The sequence below is a fragment of the Ascaphus truei genome, chromosome 6 (assembly GCF_040206685.1).
Source record: "Ascaphus truei isolate aAscTru1 chromosome 6, aAscTru1.hap1, whole genome shotgun sequence".
Classification (NCBI taxonomy): domain Eukaryota; kingdom Metazoa; phylum Chordata; class Amphibia; order Anura; family Ascaphidae; genus Ascaphus; species Ascaphus truei.
Genome location: NC_134488.1, coordinates 6,718,922 through 6,744,658, shown reverse-complemented (window position 1 = coordinate 6,744,658; position 25,737 = coordinate 6,718,922). Strand labels below are relative to the sequence as shown.

At 48.3% G+C, this 25,737-nt stretch overlaps 1 protein-coding gene across 4 annotated transcripts in view; it reads right to left on the bottom strand.

Annotated features, from left to right (window-relative positions):
* Positions 1 to 25,737, bottom strand: part of TMEM45B (transmembrane protein 45B) — a 51,762-nt gene that overhangs the window by 3,208 nt on the left and 22,817 nt on the right. For all 4 annotated transcript variants that reach the window (XM_075603336.1, XM_075603337.1, XM_075603338.1 and 1 more), the window contains exons 4-6: positions 16,414 to 16,626; positions 15,968 to 16,152; positions 14,661 to 14,806 (exon numbers count right to left, since the gene is read on the bottom strand). In XM_075603336.1, the coding sequence (XP_075459451.1) occupies positions 14,661 to 14,806; positions 15,968 to 16,152; positions 16,414 to 16,626 (544 nt within the window). The remainder of the gene's footprint in view (positions 1 to 14,660; positions 14,807 to 15,967; positions 16,153 to 16,413; positions 16,627 to 25,737) is intronic.

The window sequence follows — 25,737 nt, the reverse complement described above, 5'->3', positions numbered from 1 at the left end:
TGTGTAAACCAGGGCTCCCAAGTATCAATAAATCTATTGGTGGAGTCGTGGAGATAAGATGACAATCTCTCGAGGTATGCCACATTCCATATTTTATTACAAACACACTGGAAAGGGGGCAGGGTTTTATGTTTCTAGAAGCGAGCAATGGAGCCTCTTGTTGCTTTAAAGATATGGGTGATTCATTTTGACTCAAGTTTGCTTAAGTTAGGAATTGGTGCCTCAAGAATCACAAATATGGGGTTTCTAGGAATATGGAAACCAGACACCTCTTCTGCCAATTGGAGAATTTTGTCCCATGGAGGTTTCATTTTAGGACATTCCCACCAGATATGCAGGCTGGAGTCCTGGCTGTCACACTCCCTCCACACATAGGAAAAACACTTGGATAGATGGAATTTAGCTTCACCAGAGTGTAGTACCAACGATATCAAATTTTATATACATTTTCCGTAATCACTGCACAGGTGGAGTTTTTACCTGCTGCCTCCCAAATATCCCACCAAGTTTTTATATCTATAGTTATGTTATGGTCCCTCTCCCACGCCAACATATAATTTTCTGTTTTAGGGTCCCTAGGAATGTTATGGATTGCATAGTAGAGGACAGAGGTGGTTCCCTTGGTTAGAGATTGGGCATTACACCAGGATTCAAATTGGGTAATTTTTAGTGGTACTTTTTCTTTGTATTTAGCTTGGATAAGATGTCTAAGCTGCAGATATCTATAAAATTCAGCATTTGGGATGTTTAATTGCAATTGTATTGTAGGGAAGGTTAATGATATGTAAATCCATCATATCCTTAACCCTACTAACTCCATGCTTGGTCCATAGATTTGGTTGGTTCTTATTGTAACCTGGCAAAAAAGAAGATTTTGAGAACAAAGGATACATCATGGAGAAAGGGGTGGTTAGAAAGGATCTGTTAATCCATGGCGCTTTATTTTGGCAAATGTACCGAATGATTTTTTTTTTGCAGTAGTTGCAATTCTTTGTCCGGGACATTAACTAGTAGTGTATGGAAAAAATATAGAATCTTATGGAGGATGTTCATCTTTATCGATGTGATCCTACCGAACCAGGATATCTGATAGGAATCCCAGTAGGACAGATCTTTGCATATTTGTTTAAAGAGAGGGGCATAATTAAATGTATACAGTATGTTGTAATCCCTGGTGAGGTGGATACCTAGGTATTTAATTTTTTGGGGGTCCCATTTAAAATCAAAATTGGTTTGGATGAATTTGACTGTGTGGCTGGGTAAATTTAAGTTCAGAGCTACAGATTTCGTATTATTAATTTTATAACCTGAGAGCTTACCAAAGGAGTCCAAATTTTCAAATTTGTTAGGGAGTGAAATTAACGTTAATTTTGTGATGGACAGTATCATATCACCAGCAAATAGAGCTATCTTATATTCATGACTTCTAACATGAATTCCTGAGATGTTGGGGTTGTTTCTGATTAGGGCTGCTAATGGTTCAATGGATATTGCAAACGAGAGGGGACAGGGGACATCCATGGCGGGTTCCGTTATTTATGGGAAATATTGTAGGGAGGAGGTTTGTCCTGTTAGAAAGAGGTTAAATATTTTTGTAAGCTGGGGGACAAGGACCATTGCAATTTTTTTTATAATAGAGGTGGGAAAATCCATCCGGACTAGGGGACATCCCCCCTTGAGGGGTTTAATTGTGTCAGATATCTCCAGTTGTGTAATTGGGGATTCTAGAGGTAAAATATCCTCCTCCAAAAGTTTGTAAGATTGCATTTGGATAAGAACAAATCAATGTTTTTTAAATTTGTTGTTTTTTGTACATTTATATGAACTCTTATCATTAATTTTCTTTTCTCTTTTTTTATTTATTAGTATAAGATAGTTCACTTTGGTATTTAACTATATGGGCTTCTATCTTTTGTATTGTATTTTTGAAGGTTCATTCAGTGCTTTGATGGGCTTATTATATGTGTATTATATGTCTTGGTTACTAATGGAATATATTTGTGTCTTTGTGTGTATGTATCAGTTTGTAAGGCTAACCGGACTCGCTGGCAGTTGTAATGCTTCTCTTGGAACAGTGTATCAGTATGTTACTACTGTGTGTTTAAACCAAATCTTTCATGTGCTGCAAATTACATGTGTTTACTTATGATTGGGTACGTGTAAACAACTAGCTAACGTAAGAGAGCATACGTGATGTTTCTAAACTTGTTTTATTGCCTGCCCTTGGTGTACGGATGCGTGGCGACTTATACCCATTAACTATCTTGTTTCACCAGCTGTTAAGACAGCCAGGATGTAAGGGAGGAGCCACGTACCTGTGCACCGGGGGGAAGGGGCTATAAATAGCGAGATCCGGTGGCCAAAGATCACTCTTTGACAAAGTCCCCCAAGGGACGAAACGCGTTAGAGTATCTTCCTCATGTGGTTTTTAATCTTGGCTTGTATGCCGCAATAAAGTTTTTTATCCAGCACCTTGCCTCCAGCCTATTCAAGCAGCAGTGCTCGTTCTACCTCTTTACCCACTATTATCTTTTTTTAATAGATTGTAATGTAAAGTTCAGATCTTTATGGATCAAAAGTGCGACTCCATTCTTTTTATTGCTTGATGACGCCTGATAGATTTGGGGGTATCATTTACTAAAAATAAGGTGTTGGTCCCTCTGTCTCAAGTGGGTCTCCTGGAGAAGAACCAAATCTCCTTTCAATGCTTTAATCTCCTGGAGAGCCACTTTTCTTTTTTGCGGGGAGTTCAACCCTTTCACATTCTGGGAGATTATATTAAATGCCATTTATATTAGTATGGTAGAGCATTGTATAAAGAGGTGAAGCATAGTCAACATTATTGATTGGAGAAAACCCGGTGGGAGGGAGGGGTGGAATGGGAATAGTTTATTCTGTGTGAAATTTAGATTGATGACAAGAGGGAAGTAGGGGGAGGGGAGCGGAAACTTAACTGGGGTAACCTTGAGGCCAGATGTCCCAACCTGTGTGGGGCCTGTACTTTAAATACTCTGAAGCGGACAACTTTTCCAGCAACAGAGCCTGTGCGGGTGGGGGGTAAGGGCTACAGCATAACAATTCTACATTCAAATGCAGAAACATGGTAAATAACAGTAGCAATTTCCTCATAACAGTTGCAGTAGGGGGCGTAACTGGAGAAGGGGGACAATACGAACTGGGAGACCCAACCCTCCAACTCTTCCACATAAATATGAGTCTCCTTGGGACCAAACCTTGCTGATTCAACATCTTAGTGGTGTAAGATTATAATGTAACCAGAATACGAGGTCAGTTCAGGTGAGCCTCTTTAGGTTGGTGGGACCACCGACATTCTATTCGGATTCCAGAGGCGTCTTTTGTACCTAAAGGAAGTCTCTGTTGTAGGAGGAAAACTATTAGTAAAGCAAGAGAGTAAAACAAGAGTAAAACGTCAGGCAGAGATAATTTATTCACCCCTCTGGGGCTTAGACCACACTTCCGGCACTCGCGTGGCTCACGACCGTACTCCCCTGTCTCTCAGCTGATCGCAACATACACTCATCAGCACAACCTTCCATTGGTCAGCCCACCTTTATAATCCCTGTTCTCCCTGTTGTACATCGCTCTGCATAGTCGCATCTTTGTTGGATGTGTGCTTTACCCCTCTCTCTGTTACAGTGCTTCTAAGGCTGAGTCCATGGTGAGTCCAGCGGAGTCCAGCGGAGGCGCGCTGAGGCTGAGGGAAAGTGGGTGCTTTCCCTGGCCTTGATTAGCGCGCCGTCTGGGGGCGTGTCGGGGGGCGGGCCAGTGAGGTCACGGAGCTGGTTCGCCCTCATTGGGTGAACCGCTCACGTGCGCGAGCCCCTGCTAAAGCCGCTCTCATTGCAGCTGCAGGGGCTCACTGGTAAGTGAGAGCGTGCCTCAGCATTAGGCGCTGACCATGCCCGAGGCCTCAGGTTCTGATTCGGCTTGTCTAACTACCCTCTCTGCTCTCGACCCAGGCTTCCTCCTGACTACGCTGCATCTCCCGTCCTCCGAACTCGGCTTGCATTTCGACCACGCAGACCTCTCTGCTTCCTGAACTCGGCAACGGCAACCACAAAACCATTTCTACTCCCCGGATCCGGCAAGTACTATCGATGTAGTCTCCTGGCTTGGCCACGCAAATACCACACTCCGGACACGCTCCTTTCTGCTGCGGGTGCGTGTATCTTACGTCCCACCTCAGTATAAGGGACGGGTCTGGTCTGCGGGCAGCACTGCGTTACACATGGAAAACGCCATCTATATTTGAGTCGGTTTTCACGCAGGATGAGTGTGATCGGGCGTAATTCTCGACGTTTGGCCAGTGTGGCGTGAGCCAGGTCTCGGAAGAGTTGTAATGTAGATCCTTCAAATTTTATTTGGCTTTGAGCTCTGGATGCTCTCAGAATTTCTTCCTTTGTTTGGAAGTAGTGAAGCCGGACAATAATGTCCCGTGGTTTGTCCGCTGCCAGGTTTTTGGGCTTTGAAGCCCTATGAGCTCTGTCAGTTTGAAGCTGTTCTTCCGTCAGGGTCGGGATAAGAGATGTAAAGAGTCTTGACAGATAAGAATCTAGAATGTTGTTACTTATTTCTCAGACACGTTTCTGATCCTTATGTTATTCCGTCTGGATCTGTTTTCGGAGTCTTCCAATTTTTCTAGTATTGAGTGCAGCTGTGTTTGTAGTGCAGCTATATCCTTGGAGTGTTGAGCCTGCGTTTGGGTTGTGACTTCAATTTGTTCATCCATTTCAACTATAGCTTCTGTAATGGAATTAATTTCTGCCTTAATATATTTTTTTTTTTTATAACTTTGATTTTATTAGGTGATACAGTACATACATGGTAACACAACCCATTGGCGTTAGTATAATCACCCCTTTTCTCTACCCTACCCAAAGAAACTGACAAACCGGACACACAAGACAGACAGGGAGACGTGACACAAGGGTAGGAGGGCGGGGGAGGGGTGTGTGTTGAGGAGGCGACAACGTTGGTGGGAGGAGGGCAACCGCTCAATCTTCCCGCCTTCCAGGCATCTATTCTCTTTCTCATGAGATGGAGATGTTTATGTTTATCCCCCCTGCTTGGAGAGTCCCCAATCTTAGGGCTCCTGTCTACTCCTCAGGCCTGCTGTCGCTTTGTGGTCATGGATCCGTTTGGTCACCGGAGGACGCATTTTTGATTATCATTGTAATATTGTAATATTGAGCCAGCCAAAGGGACCAGACTTTTAGATAATTGGAGCCGGTGTCGTTGACCAGACTTGTCAACTCTTCCATCCGGCAAACAAACCAAATTCTATTCCTGATTTTGGGTATAATTGGAATATCTGGTTGCTTCCATAATGCTGCGATCTCGCACCTACCTGGTGGCGGTTGCAAAATGTGTAATTAATTTATGTGTTGCGTTCGAGAGCCCCCGGATCCGCCTGCCCAATAAAAACAGCCACGGGTCCAGGGGGATCTCCACACCGAGCAGTCGTTGCAGCCATTCCCTAATTTCCGCCCAAATCGGAGCCACCCTCGTGCAAGACCACAGCATGTGGCGTAAGTCCGCTCGTTCCCCGCACTGCTGTGGGCAGAGCGGTGAATAGCCTTTGACAAATTTGGATAGTTTAGTAGGGGTATAGTACCAACGCATCAGGACTTTATATGCGTTCTCCTTTAACGTGGTACAGGTAGAGCTTTTGGCTGCTGCCTGCAGGATCCTGTCCCAGTCCTCGTCTTCTAATGTCTCTCCTAAATCTGCTTCCCACTGTCTCATATAACTAAGTCTGGGTTTGTCTTCTGTCTCTGGGCAGACCACTTCCCTGTACATCCTAGAGGTTAGTCCCCTCGTGTCTGTTCCTCTTGAACAGAGCTGCTCAAAATTTGTTCTGCGGGGCCGAATAGGGGCTTTGTTATAGAATGCCCTGATCTGGAGGTATCTAAAGAATTCTGCCTTAGGAATGTTCTTTTCCTCTTTGATATGGTCAAAGGTTTTAACATATTTTCTACCTTCCAGATCTTTTAGTCGGAGATACCCTGATCGAGTCCAATTTGAAAAACTAGAGCTATCCATTCCTGGAGCAAAGTCTGGGCTACCCCAAATGGGGGTCATCAATGAGTTCGGTGTTGTGAGAGAACATCTGAATTTGGCAGCCTCCCAAATCTTCAAGGAACTTAAAATGGCCTGCAGCGGTGTCCGAATTGTGGACCGGCTATTTTTTGGGTAACCAAATTAGGTTCTGCAATTCTATGGGTGCGCAACATTCTTTTTCCAATGCCACCCATCTCCGAAGGTTCAGATCTGCGTGCCACTGTAGTATTTGGCTCAATTGAGCTGCTTCGTAATAGGCGAACAGGCAAGCACCCCCAACCCTCCTCTCGAGGTCGGCCTCCTCAAGATGTCTTTTTTTATTCTTGGGCCTTTTTTATTCCAGATAAACTTCGTTATTGTAGACTGTAATGAGAGGATATCGTCTTTTAACAGGGGGATCGGGAGGGCCTGTAAAAGGTATAGCACCCGCGGAAGGAGATTCATTCTCACACTATGAGGTCATCCAATCCAAGAGATGCCACACTCTGCCCATCTCCTGAGATCCTCTCGCAGAGTCTTAAATAACCTGGGATAATTTGCCTTATATAAATCTTTGTAATCCTTTGTGAGATATACCTCTAGGTATTTGATCATGGAGGGTTGCCACTTAAAGTTGAAGTTTAGTCCAATTAGCTTTTCTACTGGTTTAAGTAAATTTATGTTGAGGGCTTCTGATTTGGCCTGATTAATTTTGAACCCTGAAATTTGCTTCAAATTTCCCAGAATTTAAAAAACATTGGGCAGGGAGGTAAGAGGATTGGATAATGTCAGGATCACATCATCCGCGTATAGTGCTACCTTGTGTGACTGCTCTTTTACTGATAGTCCCGAAATATCTGGGTTGTTTCTCAAATGTTCCGCCAAGGGTTCTACACAAAGGGTGAACAGCAAGGGAGACAGCGGGCATCCTTGCCTTGTACTGCTACGGATTTGAAATTGTTTCGATGGGAACCCCTGGTGTCGTACCCCAGCCCCTGGCCCCTCGTACAATGCCATAATGGCTCACAGGAGACGTCCCTCGAAGCCAAACGCCTCCAGCGTCCCCCTCAGATAGGGCCAATCGATCCTATCGAAGGCTTTTTCTGCGTCCAGACTCAATACCATTGACGGAATATTTTGCTTTTGTGCCAGATCAATCAAATCGATTATTCGTCTGGTAGTGTCTGCCACTTGCCTTCCTCCGATGAACCCTACCTGATCTGGATGAATCAATCTGGGAAGGACGGTACCCACTCTATTAGCTATAAGCTAATTTTTATATCCGTATTGATTAACGAGATGGGCCGGTAGCTCTTACAGTCTGCCGGGTCCTTTCCAGATTTATGGATCAGGGAGATAGACGCCTGAAGCATCTGTGCTGGGAACGAGGCCCCCTGCATGACCGAATTAAATAGTTTTAGCAAATGTGGGGCTAGAATTTTCAGGTATTTTTTGTAATATAGGTTTGAGAAGCCATCTGGGCCGGGCGCCTTGGCAGGCTTAAGAGACTTTACAACTTCCGTTAACTCTTCTAGAGAGAAGTCATTCTGTAATGCTTCCCCCTCCGCCCTGCTCAATGTCGGCAATTTCACCCCTTTTAAAAATTCCCAGAGATTATCCCTCGTTTTATGATTGTGTATGACCTTGCCTCCATCGTAGAGCGTCTCGTAGTAGCTTTTAAATTCCGCCACGATCCGCTTAGGATTCGAGGTAAGTTCTCCCCCCTGCGTGCGAATAGATTGTATGTGGTAGTTTGGTATTTTGTTTCTAAGTCTGTTAGCTAGGAGGGTGTCTGGCTTGTTCGCCTCCTCAAAAAACGTGCGCTTAGTCCAGCTAATTCCTTCTCAGCTTGGGAGACCAATCGAATGTTTAACTGACGTTTGATATCTAAAATTTCTTTCAGGGTAACGTCGTTTTTGGAACTTTTATGAGTTTTATGAGTTTTATGAGTTATGTGAGGGATGCCAATTTCTCCTGCAGCTCTTTAGTCTGACGCTCCTGCTCTCTTTTGCGTCTAGCATCTAGCCACATAAGAGATCCCCTGAGGGTAGCCTTATGGGCCTCCCACAAAGTGGCGTGTGATGTCACACTACCCTCGTTCTCGGTAAAATATTCCGTGATCTTCTCTCCTACTTCTCTCTCAATTGTTGGAATTTTTAATAACAGCTCATTTAGTCTCCAGCTTGCTCCCGGTCTGTCTAGTAAATTTAGTGTGCACCGCAGCTCTATAGGTGCGTGGTCTGACCACGAAATTTCATGTATCCCCGAGTGGGAGACCACTGGAACCAGTCTATTAGACACAAGGAAGTAGTCTATCCGACTGTAGCGGTTATGGGGGTGGGAGAAGAAAGTGTATTCCTTATTCTGAGGGTGTTGCTCCCTCCAGATATCCACTAGCTGGCAGTCCCGTAGTCCTTGTGTAATCTTTAGTATGTCCTGTCTGGGGGGGAGGCTAGACGCTGTGTATCGGTCGAGCTTGTCCTGTTTAAGTCCCCTGCTACAATCATATTTCCCTTGGCTTCCTTGTGCAGTTTCCGGAAAAAAAGGGAAAAAAATTCTGCAGTCGGTTCGCATGGTGCATATATTGCATATATTGATGCCAGCGTAAGGGGCTGGCCCTGTATGGATCCCACAAGGATAAGGAATCTACCTTCCCTACCTTCTCTAGCGTAAACGATATCCTATTATGGATTGCTATGGCTACACCTCTCTTCTTCTCCTGTGCTGATGCTAAGTGTATTATTTTAAAGTCCTTATCTATAAATTTTGGGAAACTACCCCTGGAGAAGTGAGTCTCTTGGAGAAAGAGAATGTCAACCTTATGACGTTTGTAATCCTTAGGGGCCAATTTACGTTTTGCTGGGCTGTTAAAACCTTTAACATTGTGGGAAATACACCTGACCTCATTATTCATTTTGCTTAAATTGTGACCTGTCTCCATCGGTGTGCTCCCAAGCTGTTCTGCCTCTGTCAGGCGGCGTGCTGTTCCTGGCTCTGTCTTCTCCGACTTTCCCGTCGCCTTCCTTTCTCTCACAAATGGGGGGGAGGGGTGAGGGGTGGCAGGGAGTGACACAGAAGGAAAAACCAGAAGGGGAGACAAAAATGAAAACACAACATGAATACATGCACATGAAAAACAATTTGTCGTCGGCTCCAGGGCCTCCCCGCCCTGTAGCCAAGTCCTTCGCCTTTGGGGTGACGGCTCTCGTGGATCTCTGTCCACAACTCTCAATTATCCCCCAAAGGACTTTATCGGGTTCCGGGGGGACCCCCCTCCTCCGGACCCAACTGAAACCCATGCCGACCCCGGGGTATGTAACTCTTCCTCCACCCTGTGCCCGTGCTCTCTCTACACCCATCTTCTCTTTCTAATCTAAAACTTTAACTTTAAACTTTCAATGCCCCAACTTGCCTGAGTGAACTTTGGTGCATCCTACTGCTTATAGATCCCTGCAGTTTGTTTGGCGTTTATTTCCTAACAGTCTACCTTTGATATCATTATGATGGTTATTATCACCTCCCTCATCCCCCTCACTAGTCTCCATCCTAATTCCTCACTGTCTCCTACCTGCTTTTCCCTTTTCCAACCTCCCTTCATTCCCTCTCCCCGTGCCTCTCCTCGATCTGTCTCCTGTCACCCTGTATTCATTCTACCCTCTCCTACCTGCTCCTCGGCCACCTCTCTTCCCTACTCCTCGGCCCCCACTCCTTCCTACTCCTCTGCCCTCTCTCCTCCCCTTCTTGTCCTGTATTATCCCTGTCCATCTCTTATTCCCTCCCCTTCTACATTCCGCTCCATGTCCGGCAGTTTAAATTGCGCCTGTAGGGGGCTTTCCAGGTCCGTGTGGCACTCCCCGATGTGTCCTTGTGTCTCGGTTACATCATCTGCCCCAAACCAAGATGGCTTCCCTCCTTTTGGCTCTTCATGATGACGACTTCCGGTTTCTGGCGGCCGCCATTTTGGATTTTCCTCTGCCTCGAGGAGGATGGAGCGCGCGCTCTCCTCCCGCCTTTTCGCCTCTTCCGGGTTCTGCGCCTCAATCTAGATCCAGAGGAGCTCCATCTCGACCACCATCTTCTCTCCACATCCAGGTCGGGGGCGAAAGTAAGTATTTACCTCTTCTTTAAACAGGAGCTATCGCCGAGCTTCTAGGTTGGTGGAGGATCTTCGCGGCTCAACTGTGGGCTGCTATTCCCCCGTATCCTACTGACAGGGGCATTGTAGGTGACCTGGCAACTCATATTGGTTGATCCCACAATTCAACAGGCAGGCATTTTTTTCCCCCCGTAGTGAACTGGACAACTTTTAATAATAACTGTGAGCCGCTGCGGTGGCTATTTTAGTCTTTCAACTCTTGCTCCCTTTAGCCTTGGGTGAGCCAACCCCTCCACTCCACTCGGGCTCTAGTGATTCTGCTTCCTCAGCCTCCTGTGTGGGGGCCCCTTTCAGGCCCAGCTGAATTCCGGCCCTTCCGTGGGATCTTTCATTGTGATGGCCCTCCCGTTCCTCGCCACCAGCAACCCAAACGGGAAGGTCCATCTACACTACCGACACGATTTATTCGAGCAGGGCTAGTTCCGCAAGCCGGGGGATGCCCCGGCTTGCTAGCCCCACTCCCTCGGCGTGCCGCGCATCACCGATGCGCGGTCACGCTTCATCGGGTGTCTGCGCCCTCTGCGCGCATGCCCAGGGCTCCCCGAGGGAGCCCTGGTGTGCCGTGATCTATGGGACGGCGGTGGGGGGTTCCGGGGGGCCCGGCGGACCCGGAGAGGCGAGGGAGAAGCTCCGATCGGAGGGCCGCTCCTCCGAGGCTTCGGCGCGCGTTCGGGACACCCCGGCGCGCGCCCGGTTACTGTCGCGGCCGAGACCGGGCAAATGCTCGAATAAACTCGGCCGCGACAGTATACCGCACGTTCTGGTCCCGTAAGATCTTCGTGACTGGCAACAAGCTGCGGCGTCTGAGCAGTGTGACAGGGGACAAATACTGGAAAATGAGCATTCTGCTGCCCTCAAATTCCACCGTTGGTAAGGGCTTCATTTGGCGCAGAACTGCCTCCCTGGTAGTATAGAAATGCAGCCTGATGATAATGTCCCGGGGCTGCTCATTTTGCACTGGTCGGGAGCGGAGGGCTCTATGGCCAGAGTTTCCTTTCCACAATCAGGCAGCAGGGACTCCAGCCAGCACGTGATAAACTCCTCACAGTCTCCTATCTCTTCGGAGACCCCCCGGATTTGGATATTATTCCGTCTGTCGCGGTTCACTGCATCTTCCTGACGTTCTTTCAGCTCGTCTATTTGCCGCTGTAAGTCTCCCGTCTTTTTTTCTGTTTTCTTAACTACTTTGATCGTTTGATCCACTTTCTTTTCCAAGTCATCCGTTCTTGTTCCTAGCTTCAGGACTTCCCTCTTTACCTCTCTAATCTCAGCCTGCAGGAGAGACTTTAGGTCGTTATACAGCCTTTCAAAGTCACAACGCCGTACTGGTAAAAGTGATTGATTATTGAGCCCTTCCTCCTCTCCTTCTAGCTCAGTCTCCGTGTCGGGGTTTGAAGCCGGCACCATTTCCCCTCTACCGCCATTCGAGCCAGCTCCTCCGAAGTAAGCCCTGACATCCGCCAATTTTTGCTTCTTCTGGCTTGCTGGCTTTTTCGGGGCCATCCTTGTATGTTTAGTCAGTGTTTCCTCGCTTTTTATTATAAAATTCGCACTTTTCGGGTGTTTTAACAATATTTTCGGTGAGCGCGGCACGGAGCTAGACACTTATGCTACCATACCTGTGGCCTTCGCGCATGCGCCTCCCCTGCCTTAATATTTTTGTATAATTGTTGGGATTCAGCATGCACTGCTGCTTTAAGTTGTTTAATGAAGCCCTCCATGTCCTTTTTAGAGACAGTTTGCGATTCACTCTCTGGTGATGATTCTGTACCTGAGCTCCTCCCTTTTGACGTGAAGCCGCCATCTTCCCTAGACCTCATGGATGTCTGCTGGAAAAAAGGTGAAACTTCCTGAGAGAAGGCTTGTTTAGGTTTAACAGGCATGGCGATGCGGTCAGGGTATTTCGGTGTTGTTTAGAGTCAGATTCAGAGAGTTTCAGTTAGTGAGAACTGCTTTTGCTTTATTTTCTTGAATGTCCCCCTTCTACATGAAGCTGCGTCACAGCGCAGTAATTTTTTTAATCCTGCACATGCGCATGTGTTTAATGGGTAATGAGATTCCTAGTTTTAATAATCTATATGTTTAGTAGATAACAGATTATTACAAGTGTTCCAGTGTATGTGTGTTTTAAGGACACCTCAGTCACCAGCACACCACTTTATTTTAGGGTATGTCAGACTTGGTCTCTCACAGTTAATTTCTCCTCAGTGCATGTCTGACTGTCCTTGGCTGTTCTAAATCTCCTTTCTCAAGCCCTTTCCGGTCTGTACCTCTAATTTTTAGCTGGTTTCCCACCCCTAGAGCTACAGTAGGTGGTCTCCCTATAGCTTCTCCTCTCTTGAACAGCCCCTAGCAAATGATGTGCTACTTCAGGGCTTATTTGATGGCCAGTCAGCAAGATGAGAGGGAAGAGGCAGGTCCCACGGCCCCATCAGCAGTCACAGGGGCAAGATGGATGTGCAGTCTCACCACTCCCCCCCCTCACCGGGTTGCGGTGGCCATCTTGTGACTGGATCGGAGCCTAGGCCAGCGTCCTCCACGTCCCCCCGCCCACAAACGGCAGCCACAATTGCCCAGGGGAGCCCACTAAGGATCCCCAGTCCAGGGGAGATCCCGATCGGCGGTCTAAGAACAGGGGGGACACAAGCCCGCACGCTCGAGCGGCACCGCAATGGAGCGCCGAAACAAAATGGCCACCTCTCTTCCCAAGCCCCTCTGCTGCAGTCTCACAAGCCCACAGCCACCACAACCCCTCCGCGGCGCCGGGTAAGGCCGCGTCCATGGATAGTGCTTGCGGGCGGAGGCGCGCTTCCGCTCGGCACTGAGCTCCTACAGCCGCAATGAGAGCGGCTTTAGTAGGGGCTCGTCTACGCTTCCACAAGCGTGCGGAAGCGTAAGTCTTAGGGAAATTTTAAATCTTCGCGCTTGCCGGAGCGCAGTGCCGGTAACGTGAGCGGTTCGCCCAATGAGGGCGAACCAGCTCCGTGACGTCACTGGCCCGCCCGCCGACACGCTCCCGCCCGCCAGCAAGAACCATGGCCGAGGCCTAAGAACTCGAGCAGGGCAGTCCTCCGCCACACCATCTCACTGATAGTGGCAAATGGGATCCCTGCTCCACCGGGGAGGCAAGCCCCGACTGTCACCTCACAACCTGGTACTCCTCACCTCAAATCTCCTCCAACAATCACACTTCTTGTTGGTCGGGTCTCGTCTCCCTCATCTTACTTGTCTCCTCTGCGGCAGCCCGACCTGGTGGGTGGCCTCGGCCTGACAGGGGGGCCAGTCAGCCCAGAGTCTCAAAGGGGTCTCAGCAATCTGGGGATGAGGAGCGTGGCCCCTATGTACTAGGCCCCAAGTTACCACTTTATTTATTTTTGCTAGATGTTGTATAATTTGTTTGATCTTGGGCTCTAAATGATCTCCATTTCAGAGGCCATACGAATTTAAGAAATGTTGTTTTATTTTGGCTGATTTTGAGCTAGGATTGTTCTGCATTATATATCTGTATTAGGGAGCTTCAGATAAACACAGCTATCTCCGTCAGGCTCCAGGCCACACCCCTCCTATTTCTGGCCTTTTAATGTTAAATCCAGACAAACAAGTACAGTATTCAGAGGAAAACTCAGAATACCATAACATTTGTGTTTTGTCACAGAGGCCTAATTTACATTTTTGGAGAGGAAATTTAAACCACTTTAAAAGTGGTCAAAGCCTATGACCTTTTAGTGAGACATTTCCAATATAATGCAGCATTATCATTTATGTTTTAAGTAAATACAGCCTTCGACTTAAGGGGCATTGCAATACTTTACTGTCAGTTTGAAAGCAACTACAATTAAATACAATTATTTTGTTACATGAGACAGAAAAGCCAGAATTATAATAATACATGTGCATTAAATGAACAAAGCGTATACATTCAGCACCAGTGAGAATGAATTAGCCTTTTTGCAGCATTAACAACGAATCTGTATTTTTCCATTGGTTAGGGTGGTGATTATGCATTGAACAAGCACTTTGTACTGTATGATTCATGACACAAGGAGTTAATTACCAGATAAGACCTATTTCAGTAAATGTAGAACTACTAATTCATACAATCTAATTTTAGACTCTTTAGAGACAGAAGAATAGGATTAGGCCACAATGATACTCATCCTACTACCTAAATACCTCATATACTATTGACTGTTAAGCCTTTTACCAACTGCAGATGTGTTTTGTGTAGTGAGTTGCCCTATATCTATCTATTCATTATTGTTAAAAAAAAAAACAAGGATTCTGGGTTAACTAGCAAAGCACACGTTCGCATCAGCAATATCTGGCTTTTTAACAAGTTTACAAGGAATAAAACATCTCTGCAGGAGGTTAAAGTCTTATAGGGATCACAGGTTTATATTTCTAAGAAATAATAATACATTATGTCCCTAACCATTGCACTCACCAGTACACAAAGGAATAATTGATGGTCATAATGATCAAGGCGACTGCATAATGCCAACAGAAGCACATGGTGATGAACATGATGTTGTCATGATCTGACTGATCCCACTCTGGTCCTCCCCCAGGCGGATACAGCACAAACCCAATCTAAGGCAAAGGGAGACATTAGGGGGTTACACATTTCACAAATCATTAATTTGATGTCATTTTTGAGTTGGAATTTAAGTGGGACTTTCTTTGTTGACAGAAACATTAGAGAACAGGTGATAAAGGCAACTGGCAAATAACTGCTCACTTAAACTGTTCTGGGTTAAGTTAAAAAACAAAAAACCAATTTCTTTAGTGAAAATCAATGGACGAAACAGTTTCCATCACATTGTTTAACCTGATGTAAAAAAAAAATGAGATCCCTCCCGAGATTCAAGCTTTATTCACTAAGAATACTGTAGGCACAGGGACACAAAGCTCGGTATATGCAGGAAAATATCAGGCTTTCAGCAACTGATGTTCTACAACTTGCTTCTCTTGCAGACACACATTACTGGGCCCACAAATGATTGAATTGATAAAAGAAACCCCACTGTGGTTTAGAAATGTGATTTATGATGATTGGGTTTACTAAATAGAAGTACTGTAGCCTTGTGGTAATGGCACTCAATTTTGAGAATGGAAACCGATTTTTTTATCCTTGTGCCTGTTCCTTGACATGTTGTGCAAAGCTTTCTTCCCCTCTGATCACAAACACATCTAAACTATAATTACTTATGGTGGATATATCAGTGAGAGAGTGAAATAAAGGATATGTTATACAGATGCAGCGGCAGTTATTCAAACATATTACGTGTTGTATACCTCGGAATACCCATGTCATGGTGCGTCACGACCGCGTGTTGTATTCCTTGGAATACCCATGTCATGGCGCATCATGACCGCGCGCTGTATACCTCCGAATATCCATGTCATGGCGCGTCATGACCGCGTGTTGTATACCTCGGAATACCCATGTCATGACAACGTGTTGACTTGTTTTTATTGAGTGCAGAAAATGGCATTTTAGTGTTCTGGCTTTTAAACACCTGCAAATTGACACAGGACTGTACTGTACACATTGAAATTCATTCATTCCTGCCACGGAAATGCGAAGAATTGCACCCAAAGTAATCGGGATCCATGAAATTCAAACAAGCAACCACGCGCGTGATTGGCCGTGTGGAGTACAGCAGCGCACACGAAAACGGCTCCGTGATATGTTCGAATAACGGCCACTGCATCTGTATGTAACCAGTTTTCAAGGGATCCAGAACCTACCTGCCAGAACCAAGTTCCTTGGAGAATAGTTAAACTGGAACGGAACAATTCCAAGACAATGTGATTTCTCATAAACACCTCTATCAGAATAGTGATCGATCCTCCAAACACAGCTATGAGTAGCAAGGAATGGATATGCTGATCCAATGCTGGACGGTTATGAACATGGAAATAGAAGAGGAGACCTGCAGAGAAATCAAAGACAACGTTAAAAAAAAAAATACTTCAAGCAGCACCAGCAGGTTGCTTTACTATACAGTACGAAAGCAAGTCTGAGATGCAGAGTGTTAAGGACGCTTGTACTTGAATGGAATGTTGTGCTGCTGAGTAGAATTAGGGGCAGAGTGGAGGAGGATGGTGGGTGCAGTACGGGAATAATAAAGGGACTGAGATGCAAATCAAAATATCTGAAGAATATACACAATTGCAAACATATCAACTCTCACCTTCAATAAAAACAGCCAGACTTAAGCTGAGACGGTCAAGGCCCTTTGGCACGTTTAGAGGAAGAAAAGTTAGAATGTCCACTACTCCTGAGATGCCATAGAAGAAGTACATGGTTGTGTGTTGCCAGTTCATCAGCTTAACCCAGTTGTGCTCCTCCCTACTGACAAGATGCATATGAGGCCCATCAGGAACAAACTGCTCTGCCAGCATTCCTAAAGAACACAGACATATATTAACTCTAGGAATTTTCACTAGTGGACCGCATATTAATTGATCAAGATATATGTCAGAAATATAAAAAAAATTATGTGTTAGCAAGCCTGAAACAGATGTAACAATATAGTAACAATTTATCTCTAACCGCCACACAAATCAAGCTATAGCCCTCTTAATTTCCAGACTAAAACAACCTACAAAGGAAAATAGTGATGTGTAGCTTTTTAAATGTATGTTCTTTTGTCTTAGTTTTTTTTAAATAGTGCAGCGATACTTGTGCACAACTCTGATGTCATTGCACAGCACCAATCTGGTTGGTGCCCTGCTAGTGTGGATAGGAAGCACCTTTATTTTGACACAGATAGTGTACAGCCTTATTAGCATACAGAGGGTGACCTATGCCACGTGATCACTGAAACTGTGGCTCAGTCTCCCCTTTAGTTTAGCACTGATCCTGACGCTTTTCACGAAGCCGTGAGACCGGAAGTAACTTGATATTTGTTGTACGTCTCAAGGGTCTGCAGAATGCCGTCCCACGTGAAGTACATCTTACATCCATAGAGCATTGAAGGGGTTAGGATAACTTGCCACCATCTGAAGCCTTTTGCAATGGAGAAGCCAGCAACCTATAGCTCTGAATGACGATGCTTCCCTATCCCAGGCCCGACCCAAGGCGGTAAGTAGATAAGGCACTGCCTAGGGACGGCAGGTCTCATGAGGGGGTTAGGCAAGAGGGAGAGAGTTTAATACATGTAGGATTTAAGCAGGGGGTTGCCTTAGCTGAACCCCATTAATTTCAACTCTGGTGACACCCTGCTTACTGTGATACTTATCTCCTTAGGGGTTACTGGTATCTCTGCTCAGGTTTAAAGCCTCCGGTCACATAGCATATGATGTCACAGCATCCAATTGGCCCATGTGAGCAGAGATAACAACACCCCCTAACGCTTTACACATTTACTTGCTAGGTGCAATCTCTCCGCTTCAGCAACAGAATTTGGTTTTCTGCCTGAGTTCAGTAATTTTCAGTCTCATCTTTGGGTATTATGGCATTCACACTTCACACTTTGGGTGTCTGTTTTTGCTCCCAAGATATATATAGGCAGACTTTTTTACTTGCAGAAAAAATACATCCTTTGCAGTGGACTATTTCTTTCATTCCCGGCAGGGTGACTCAACACTCAGCAATTGGCTTTGAAAAACCTTTTACACAGTTCAGAAATCCCTTTTTCCCCTATAGGGCAATTTTACACTCAGCATTTGTTTGCTAAAAATTCTCCTGCTTCAGCAAAGTCTTGTATCAATTTTCACACTTTTCTGCATATACTCCATTCACAGCTGGTAGCCCTATGCGGTGTGGCAACCTTTATTTGCAAAATTAGTACCACTCGTGGGTCACCATCTGTATTCACTGCTTCAGCGAAACTTTTGAAAACAACAAACACCTATTCCGTTTTAAGGGCTGACTCACTTCTTGAACCCTGACTATGGCTGGAAGGCAAAACTCCTATTTCAATGACCATATTACACTTTGTGATAGGCAAAAAAGGATTAGCTGTTTCAGCAGTCTCTCTCCTCTTGGAATTGGGGCAAAGAGTCCATCTGTGTTTTTTTTTTTTTTTAAGTTTCAATGCAGTGTAAGTTTCAGTGGTGTGTCCCTTTAACTCTGGTCTCTGCTGCATGAGGTTTTTTTTTTTCTAAGTTGCTCAGACTTGCATAACAAAAAAAAATTCACATAAAAATCTCCGGTCCTTTTTAACTACAAAGACACCTCTCATCCCACTTCTGACACCATATGTAGACGGACGTTCACAGAGGTACACAATTGGAGGCTTTTATAAGGTGAAATTATAATAAGGCTTTATTGTGCCTTTTCCTTTTCATCAGGAAATCATCCAAACACAGGGGGGGGGGGGAACAAAGCTTCTATTCACAAAATAAATAGAATAAAATGAGACTTGGGTAAAGGTCTGCTTTTTTTGTCCAGGAATTAGTCTGGTATATCGTTTTATATTGTAAGAAAACAGTACACAAACAGCGCACCGGGGATTAATGACGCAATAATGAAAAGGACATGTGACTTTAAAATATAGCCTTCGATAAAATAAGTAATAAAATATTTATTTCATATAAAAAAGGTCTAAATGACCACACTTATAAAACACACAAAGACAAGCGGTGTGAATACCGCCCTAACACCACAGCGAGTGCTCACACTGTAAAGAACAACACATAAGACCTTATAGGTCACATAGAAGCATGAGCTGGACCCGCTTCGGGTCTATGCCCAGAGTTGTTGTGGTCCGGACGCTCTAGCTCCAACAAGTGAGTCCAGCTCCCGCTTCTATGGTGAGTGCCTGCCTCCCCCTTTACAGCTCATTGCCCAGCAATTGTTTTTTTGTTTATGGTGTGCAGACCAATACTGCTTCAAAGGCTTCTATGTGACCTATTGTATAAGGTCTTATGTGTTGTTATTTAGAGTGTGAGCACACCCTGTGGTGTTAGGGCGGTATTCACACCGCTTATCTTTTGTGTATTTTATGTGTAACCAGGTCCCCCTTTGCAGAGTTGACCCCTCTCCGTTCTCAGCGCACAGCCGCCGCGCGCGAGGGAATGAGGGGGCAGGTGCGCGATCAGCGCGTTACCTTACAGTTGCGGTCGGTTGCCGGGGACGTGAGCGGGCCGGTTGCCAGGGACGCGAGCGGGCCGGTTGCCGGGGATGCGATCGGGCCGTTGCTAAGGCCGCGGTCACGTTGCGAGGGTCCCGGTGGCTCGGAAAGCAGGGCGCCGCCATTGTTAATGCTGTTGCGCCTGCGCAGGAGCCAGCAAGCGCGGGAGGCCCCCAAAAAGCTCGCGCATGCGCAGAGAAGGGTAGTCGGCCCCCAGGGTGCATAGGGGCAGAGCCACATGACCTCAGGGAGCCAATAGGGCTGGAGGAGGACTCTGCAGGATCCACTATATACTGTACATTGTTTGGGTTTGCAGCTACGCAGTCAGTCAGAGCCAGGAGCAGCCAAGGGAAGGAGGTAGGGTACAGGAGTCAGTGACTCCCTGTACTAGGCCCGCAACCCCCAAGGCCCGAGATAGCCCTGACTCACCCATTAGAGTGAGTGTTGCCAGGGACAGCCCTCAGGTTAGGGACCCTGTCACTTGCATCAGTTGGAGCTGGGGAGCTGTAGGGGAAGGAAGGGTGTAGGGAGCGAGTGAAGCTCCTGCACCGCATAAGGTCCCCTCTATCCCAGGTAGGCCCCAACTCACTCTCAGGCTAGTGGGTAATTGACCAGGGATTGCCCTAGATTAAGGACGCTGCCCGAAGTGTCGTGAGGTGACTTATTGTCCGGTCACAGCGGTCAGTGCTGTGAGGGCGGACAAGAAGACCTAGTGTCAAGTTGCAGTGCGTTGCTGCAGGTGCTGCTAGTTATTAGTTAGAGTCAGGACGGGGAAGAGTTAGGGGAGCGGAGCAGGCTATTAACCCCTTAGGTCCCAGATAGGTCCTCACTCCCCAGTTTGTGGTGCTACAGGGACAGGCCCTAGGTTAGGGATCCTGTCACAGTAGCGCTAGAGTTAGATAGGGACTCAGCGGACAATGCGTTTCCTATGAATACGTTCGGGCTCAGTCGGGCCCACAGAGACTATCTCCAGGGTGGGATCGCCCCTGGGGTCCACGTGCAAGGAACCAGCTTGGGATCAGACAGAATCACCAAGCGACAGATCCTTTGCAAAGCCGTTGCTGATCCGGGCACTCGAGTGCTCGGGCAGGTACTTTAAAGCCACAAGTGCACCAACTGACCATTAGTTTAATAGTGACTGCGCAGTCACCCATATTCTCCCTCTCTGCAAGAGTGTGGGACATTGGGTGGGGATCCTATGAACATGGGGTGGTAGCATCCGGTGTTGGGGAAGCGTCCTGTGCGACGCCGTGGTCAGTGTCGCCTCTAGAAAGGGACACCCGTAGATATTCTATTTGTGTTGTATGCTGTTTCTTATGTTCCCAAGTAAACGTTATTGTTATCATACATTACGGTGTGTGAGTTATTGTATGTGTCCTGCGTGGAACCATTCCTGCTCTGCTAGGAACCATCGCAGGTGGAGGCGCTGCACCGAGTACAAGGTTACTACTAGTATAATTGCCCCAGGTTACCCGTGGCGGAAGCTCAGCCCTCCTGTGAGCCAAGCAGGTAAAGCACCACACCTGGTAACACAGTATGTTCTCTGCACCCACACTATATCTGCGATTGGGTGGGGTGGAATACCCGTTACATTTGGATGCGCTGCTGAGAGAGACCTGGGGTGCCCTGTTCCATTTTTTTTCCAAATTGTCCAATTCCTATTTTTTTCACAATATTTGTAAAGTCCGGACACGAGGTCCTTGCCTGGGCTTTGAGGCAGTATATGCCACCTGGCCAGGTGGTGGCAGTAGGAGGCCTGCCCGCAACTATACCCGCGGTTGGGGTCCAGTCCTATATGCATAGAATTCCTGGGTGGCCGTGTACATGTGTCTTAGATGAAGAACAAGATCCCACGTCCACATGGAAAACCATACTTTTTGTAGCGACCCCCACTAAGGATATATGCCTGCAGAGGCACCGTCCGCACTGTTTATGCCCGGGGGCCCGTCTGAGGGATACTCCCTAGTTTACGCCGACCCAGCCAAATGGCGTCTCCCGCCAAAACAGGAGAGCGCACGTACTGCTGACTGTCAGCCTGCACAGGAGAGTATTGCAACAATCTGTCCGGGTTTGGCGCGAAAATCAGAGCCTCTCCCCTGTGATGTGAGTGACTCAGAGCCAGAACCACTCCCTTGTAGAAAGTGCCCTTCCTTCACATTCCACCAGGGGGAGCAAGCACTGGGATTTGCAACCATATGTTGATGCAGTAATAGACTCTTTCTTCTCTGAGGATGAGATGATGTATGAGGAGGAGATAGACTGTCAGGACATACACCCCAATGTGTATGTGCCCTGGCGAGCGCCAGGAATAGATCTCCTTATGCTTATGTGCCCCTGCTTGCAAGAAGCCTATAACGAGGGAGCCGACATGTCCCAGTTACCGCTAGACTTCAAAACGACTGAGGTAGGCGGAGAACCGAGTGTACAGTGCTTTAGTCCCACCTGTGACTGCTCTAGAGGTGCACTGGCATGGGAGCCCGAGTGTGAATGCTGCGATGTACGGTTCTTGAAGCCTATTACACGCCAGGCTATGGAGCCAGTTGAGGAAGAAGCGGGGAAGCCTGACCCCTCTGCAAAAGTGAGTGACATTGCTAATCAGTCTGTCCTAATTCCAGAGGCCTCAGGGGACCCGTGTGCCCTACAATGGTCAGTCCGGCCTACTACGATGGTACCATCGGTCCTAGGCTTGGGACCAGTACCTAACGAAGACAAGGGTGAGTTGACTGCCCCAGGGGTGTTGGGTGTGAGCCTCCAGGTGACCGCAGAGCACGGTAGCTCCTTAAGTATGGCCACCAGGGCGAATGGCTCCACTCGGCATCGCATCCTGGCGGAGGTGTCTCCCTTTGAAGATAGCTGTCCAGTGGTGCGAGTGGACCAGTACCTATCGCCTATCGTCCAAGTGAAGAGAACAGTCAGTCCCATTGTGTGTCCAGTGAAGCACAGGTGGTGCCTGACCATGTTCCAGAGGAAGAGGAATCCATCGCAAGCCAGCGGAGTGGTGAGGAACCTCCTTACTCCCTACAGGCTCCGGTGGATGTGGCCGTGAAAAATGCTCCAACTAAAGTTCATGCTGAGCAGAAGAACGTAGCTGGACCTCGGTGTGTCATCACAACTGAACCGAGTGTGAGCCCGTAGGCTCCGACCCAAATGGTCCCAGGACTGGGATCCCACGCTCCCGAGTTTCCAGCGAGTAAGTGGACTGCCCCAGAAGTGCCGGGGGCAGGTCCCAAGACAGCCGAGGTGGGAACTGACAGCGTCCCCGAGGACCTGTTGGCCACCGTGAATCACCGCAGTGGTAAGGTATCTACCCTTTACCCCCTGCCAGGTGAAACAGAGACTTTGCCGAAAGAGACATGGGCCATTGCTCGCTTCCGAGTGGAAGCCTCGCCAGTATGTAGGGACAAGGACTGCGTAGCGAGGGATTTAGTGAAAATTGCCTCCTTGGAGCCCCAGAAGGAGCGCTCCATTCACCATGTGGTGGACCGCGGAAAAGGTCAAGACCTCCTGGCCTACTGCATCCATGCCACGGATGGCCGGGTAAAGGTCTGGCCCAGAGAAACTGTGCTATTCCTTCCACCAGGGGGAGAAAGTAGTACAGAACCGGTGACTGTTACTCCAGAGTGTGCTCTCCAAGAGATTCACCCAGGGGAGGCTCACGGATGCAAAAGTGAGGTACCCCCACCTGATCAGTTAGGGGCACCCCACAAATGGTCTCAGCAAGCAGCTGACGCTCAGCTGGCCTCGGGTATCGTATGTGAACTGCATTGTACCCTATTGTGTAGAGTCATGAGTGATAAGTTATGCATATCATGCACTGCATTTTTATTATGTAAACTTATGCCGATTGACGTCGTTCCCCAAGTGGGGACGTTGGATTTTTCTCCAGGGTGAGAGTGTAGCCCCAGTACCCTCCATGCTCCGGAGACCCCCCTCCCGAGGCGCAGCGCGGTTGCGGGTTCCGCCGGAGGCAGTGGCGGACCCGCCGGCACAACGCGAGGGTGGGGGCCAGTGCAGGGAGTGCGCAGTGATCGCGCATGCGCAAAAGGTACCCCAGAGCCAGGGAAAAGTCACGTTAGTGTAGGAACAGTTCAGGAGAGGTTGCGGCGGCCATTAGGGATTTGCGCAGGCGCAGGGAAGGCGCGCACGCGGCCCCAATATGTTTGTAGCCTCCACGGGACTACAACTCCCATGAGGCTTAGGGCCAAGCACACCAGGTGCCTCAGTGTGGCCAATGAGGGCCAAGGATCTCTAGAGGGAGAAAAAGGATACATTTCGCGGGCTTGCAGCATGCTACTGTAGTTAGTTGGAGCAGCGGAGCAGAAGGGGAAGGAAGGGTGCAGGGAGTGAGTGAAGCTCCTGCACCGCGTAAGGTCCCCCCTCTCCCAGGTAGGCCCTAACTCCCCACCAGGTTAGTGGGTAATTGATAAGGGACTGCCCCAGTTAGGGACTCTGCCCTTAGTGTGAGTGCTGTCTTGTCAGAGTCACGGCTGTCAGTGCTGTGAGATCTGACAGGCAGGCACAGTGTTGTGCAGCACGTTTGCTGTATGTACCAAGTAGGTGGCAGTGCGTTACTGCAAGTACTAGGTACTAGGTAGTTAGAGTTAGGACCGGGAAGAGCTAGGGGGACGGGATAGGCCAGTTAACCCTTAGGTCCCAGAGAGGTCCTCACTCCCCAGTTTGTGGTGCTACAGGGACAGGCCCTATGTTAGGGACCCTGTCACAGTAGCGCTAGTGTTAGATAGGAACACAGCGTACGATGCGTTTCCCTTGAAGAGACTTGGGCTCAAGTCTATTCCCAGAGACAGAGACTATCTTCAGGGTGGGATCGCCCCTGGAACCACTGGATCAGACGGGATCACCGGTCGACAGATCCTTTGCGAAGTCCTTGCAGGCCCGAGTGCAGGAGCACTCGGCAGGTACTCTATAAGTGCACCAACAGATCATAACATTCTCTTAACACATAGTGGCAGCGCTGACCACAGGACAAAGGGGTTGGGCTGTGGGCACCGTGTGGGGATGTTATAATGTTGTGATGTTATGAGTATGATGTAATAGTTATCCTTTGTTCATTCAGTAAACCTGTTATCCATAATACTGGTGTATGTGGTTTCTGGGTGGGTTCCTATGTTAGGGCCATTCTACATTCCCATAGAATCCTACATAGGTGATGGCGCTGAAACCGAGAACGTTCCAAAGGATTCACCCCAGGTTCTCACTGGCGGAGGCTCAGCCCTCCTGTGAGCCTGCAGGTATACGCACCACACCTGGTAACACCGTATGTTCTCTGTCCCCACACTATACAGTATCTGCGATTGGGGGGGGGGGGAATACCTGTTACATATTTGTGGTCATTTAGACCTTTTTTATATGAAACTAGCTGAGAGACCCGGCGTTGCCCGGGATGTAATTTTGGGGGGGCGGACGACAGGGTTGGGCTTCCCCCGGGTGACTGGGTGACTGACTGACTGGGTGGGTGACTGACTGAATGGGTGGGTGACTGAATGGGTGAGTGACTGGGTGACTGACTGAATGGGTGGGTGACTGAGTGGGTAGGTGACTGAGTGGGTGGGTGACTGAGTGGGTGGGTGACTGAGTGGGTGGGTGACTGAGTGGGTGGGTGACTGAGTGAGTGGGTGGGTGACTGAGTGAGTGGGTGACTGAGTGAGTGGGTGAGTGAGTGAGTGGGTGGGTGACTGAGTGAGTGGGTGACTGGGTGAAAGTGGGTGACTGGGTGAAAGTGACTGGGTGACTGGGTGGGTGTGTGGGTGACTGGGTGGGTGGGTGTGTGGGTGACTGAGTGAGTGGGTGGGTGACTAAGTGAGTGGGTGGGTGACTAAGTGAGTGGGTGGGTGACTAAGTGAGTGGGTTGATGACTAAGTGAGTGGGTGGGTGGGTGGGTGACTTAGTGAGTGGGTGGCTGAGTGGGTGGGTGACTGGGTGGGTGACTGAGTGGGTGGGTGACTGAGTTGACTGAGTGGGTGGGTGAAAGTGGGTGACTGGGTGAAAGTGACTGGGTGACTGGGTGGGTGTGTGGGTGACTGGGTGGGTGTGTGGGTGACTGGGTGACAGTGCATGGGTGGGAGACGGTGGGTGACTTACCTTGACCCCGTGGCATCTGGCTGGGGCAGGAGGTGAGTTCGGGAAGCTGGCGGGGGGGGGTAAGAGTGGCAGGAGGCCCGCGCCGCGCTTACCCTCCGTCTGGGAGCCGGTGTACGTGAGGAGGAGGCCCGCGCCGCGCTTCCCCTCTCCGGGAGCCGGCGCACGTGAGGGGGAGTGCAGGAGGCCCGGGCCGCGCCACGCTTCCCCTCCGTTCCTCGTTGTGAGCGAGGGAGGAGGAGCCTGGAGTTTGCTGCTGAGCAGGAGGGGCGCGCTTCCCCTCTCCGGGAGCCGGCGCACGTGAGGGAGAGTGCAGGAGGCCCGGGCCGCGCCGCGCTTCCC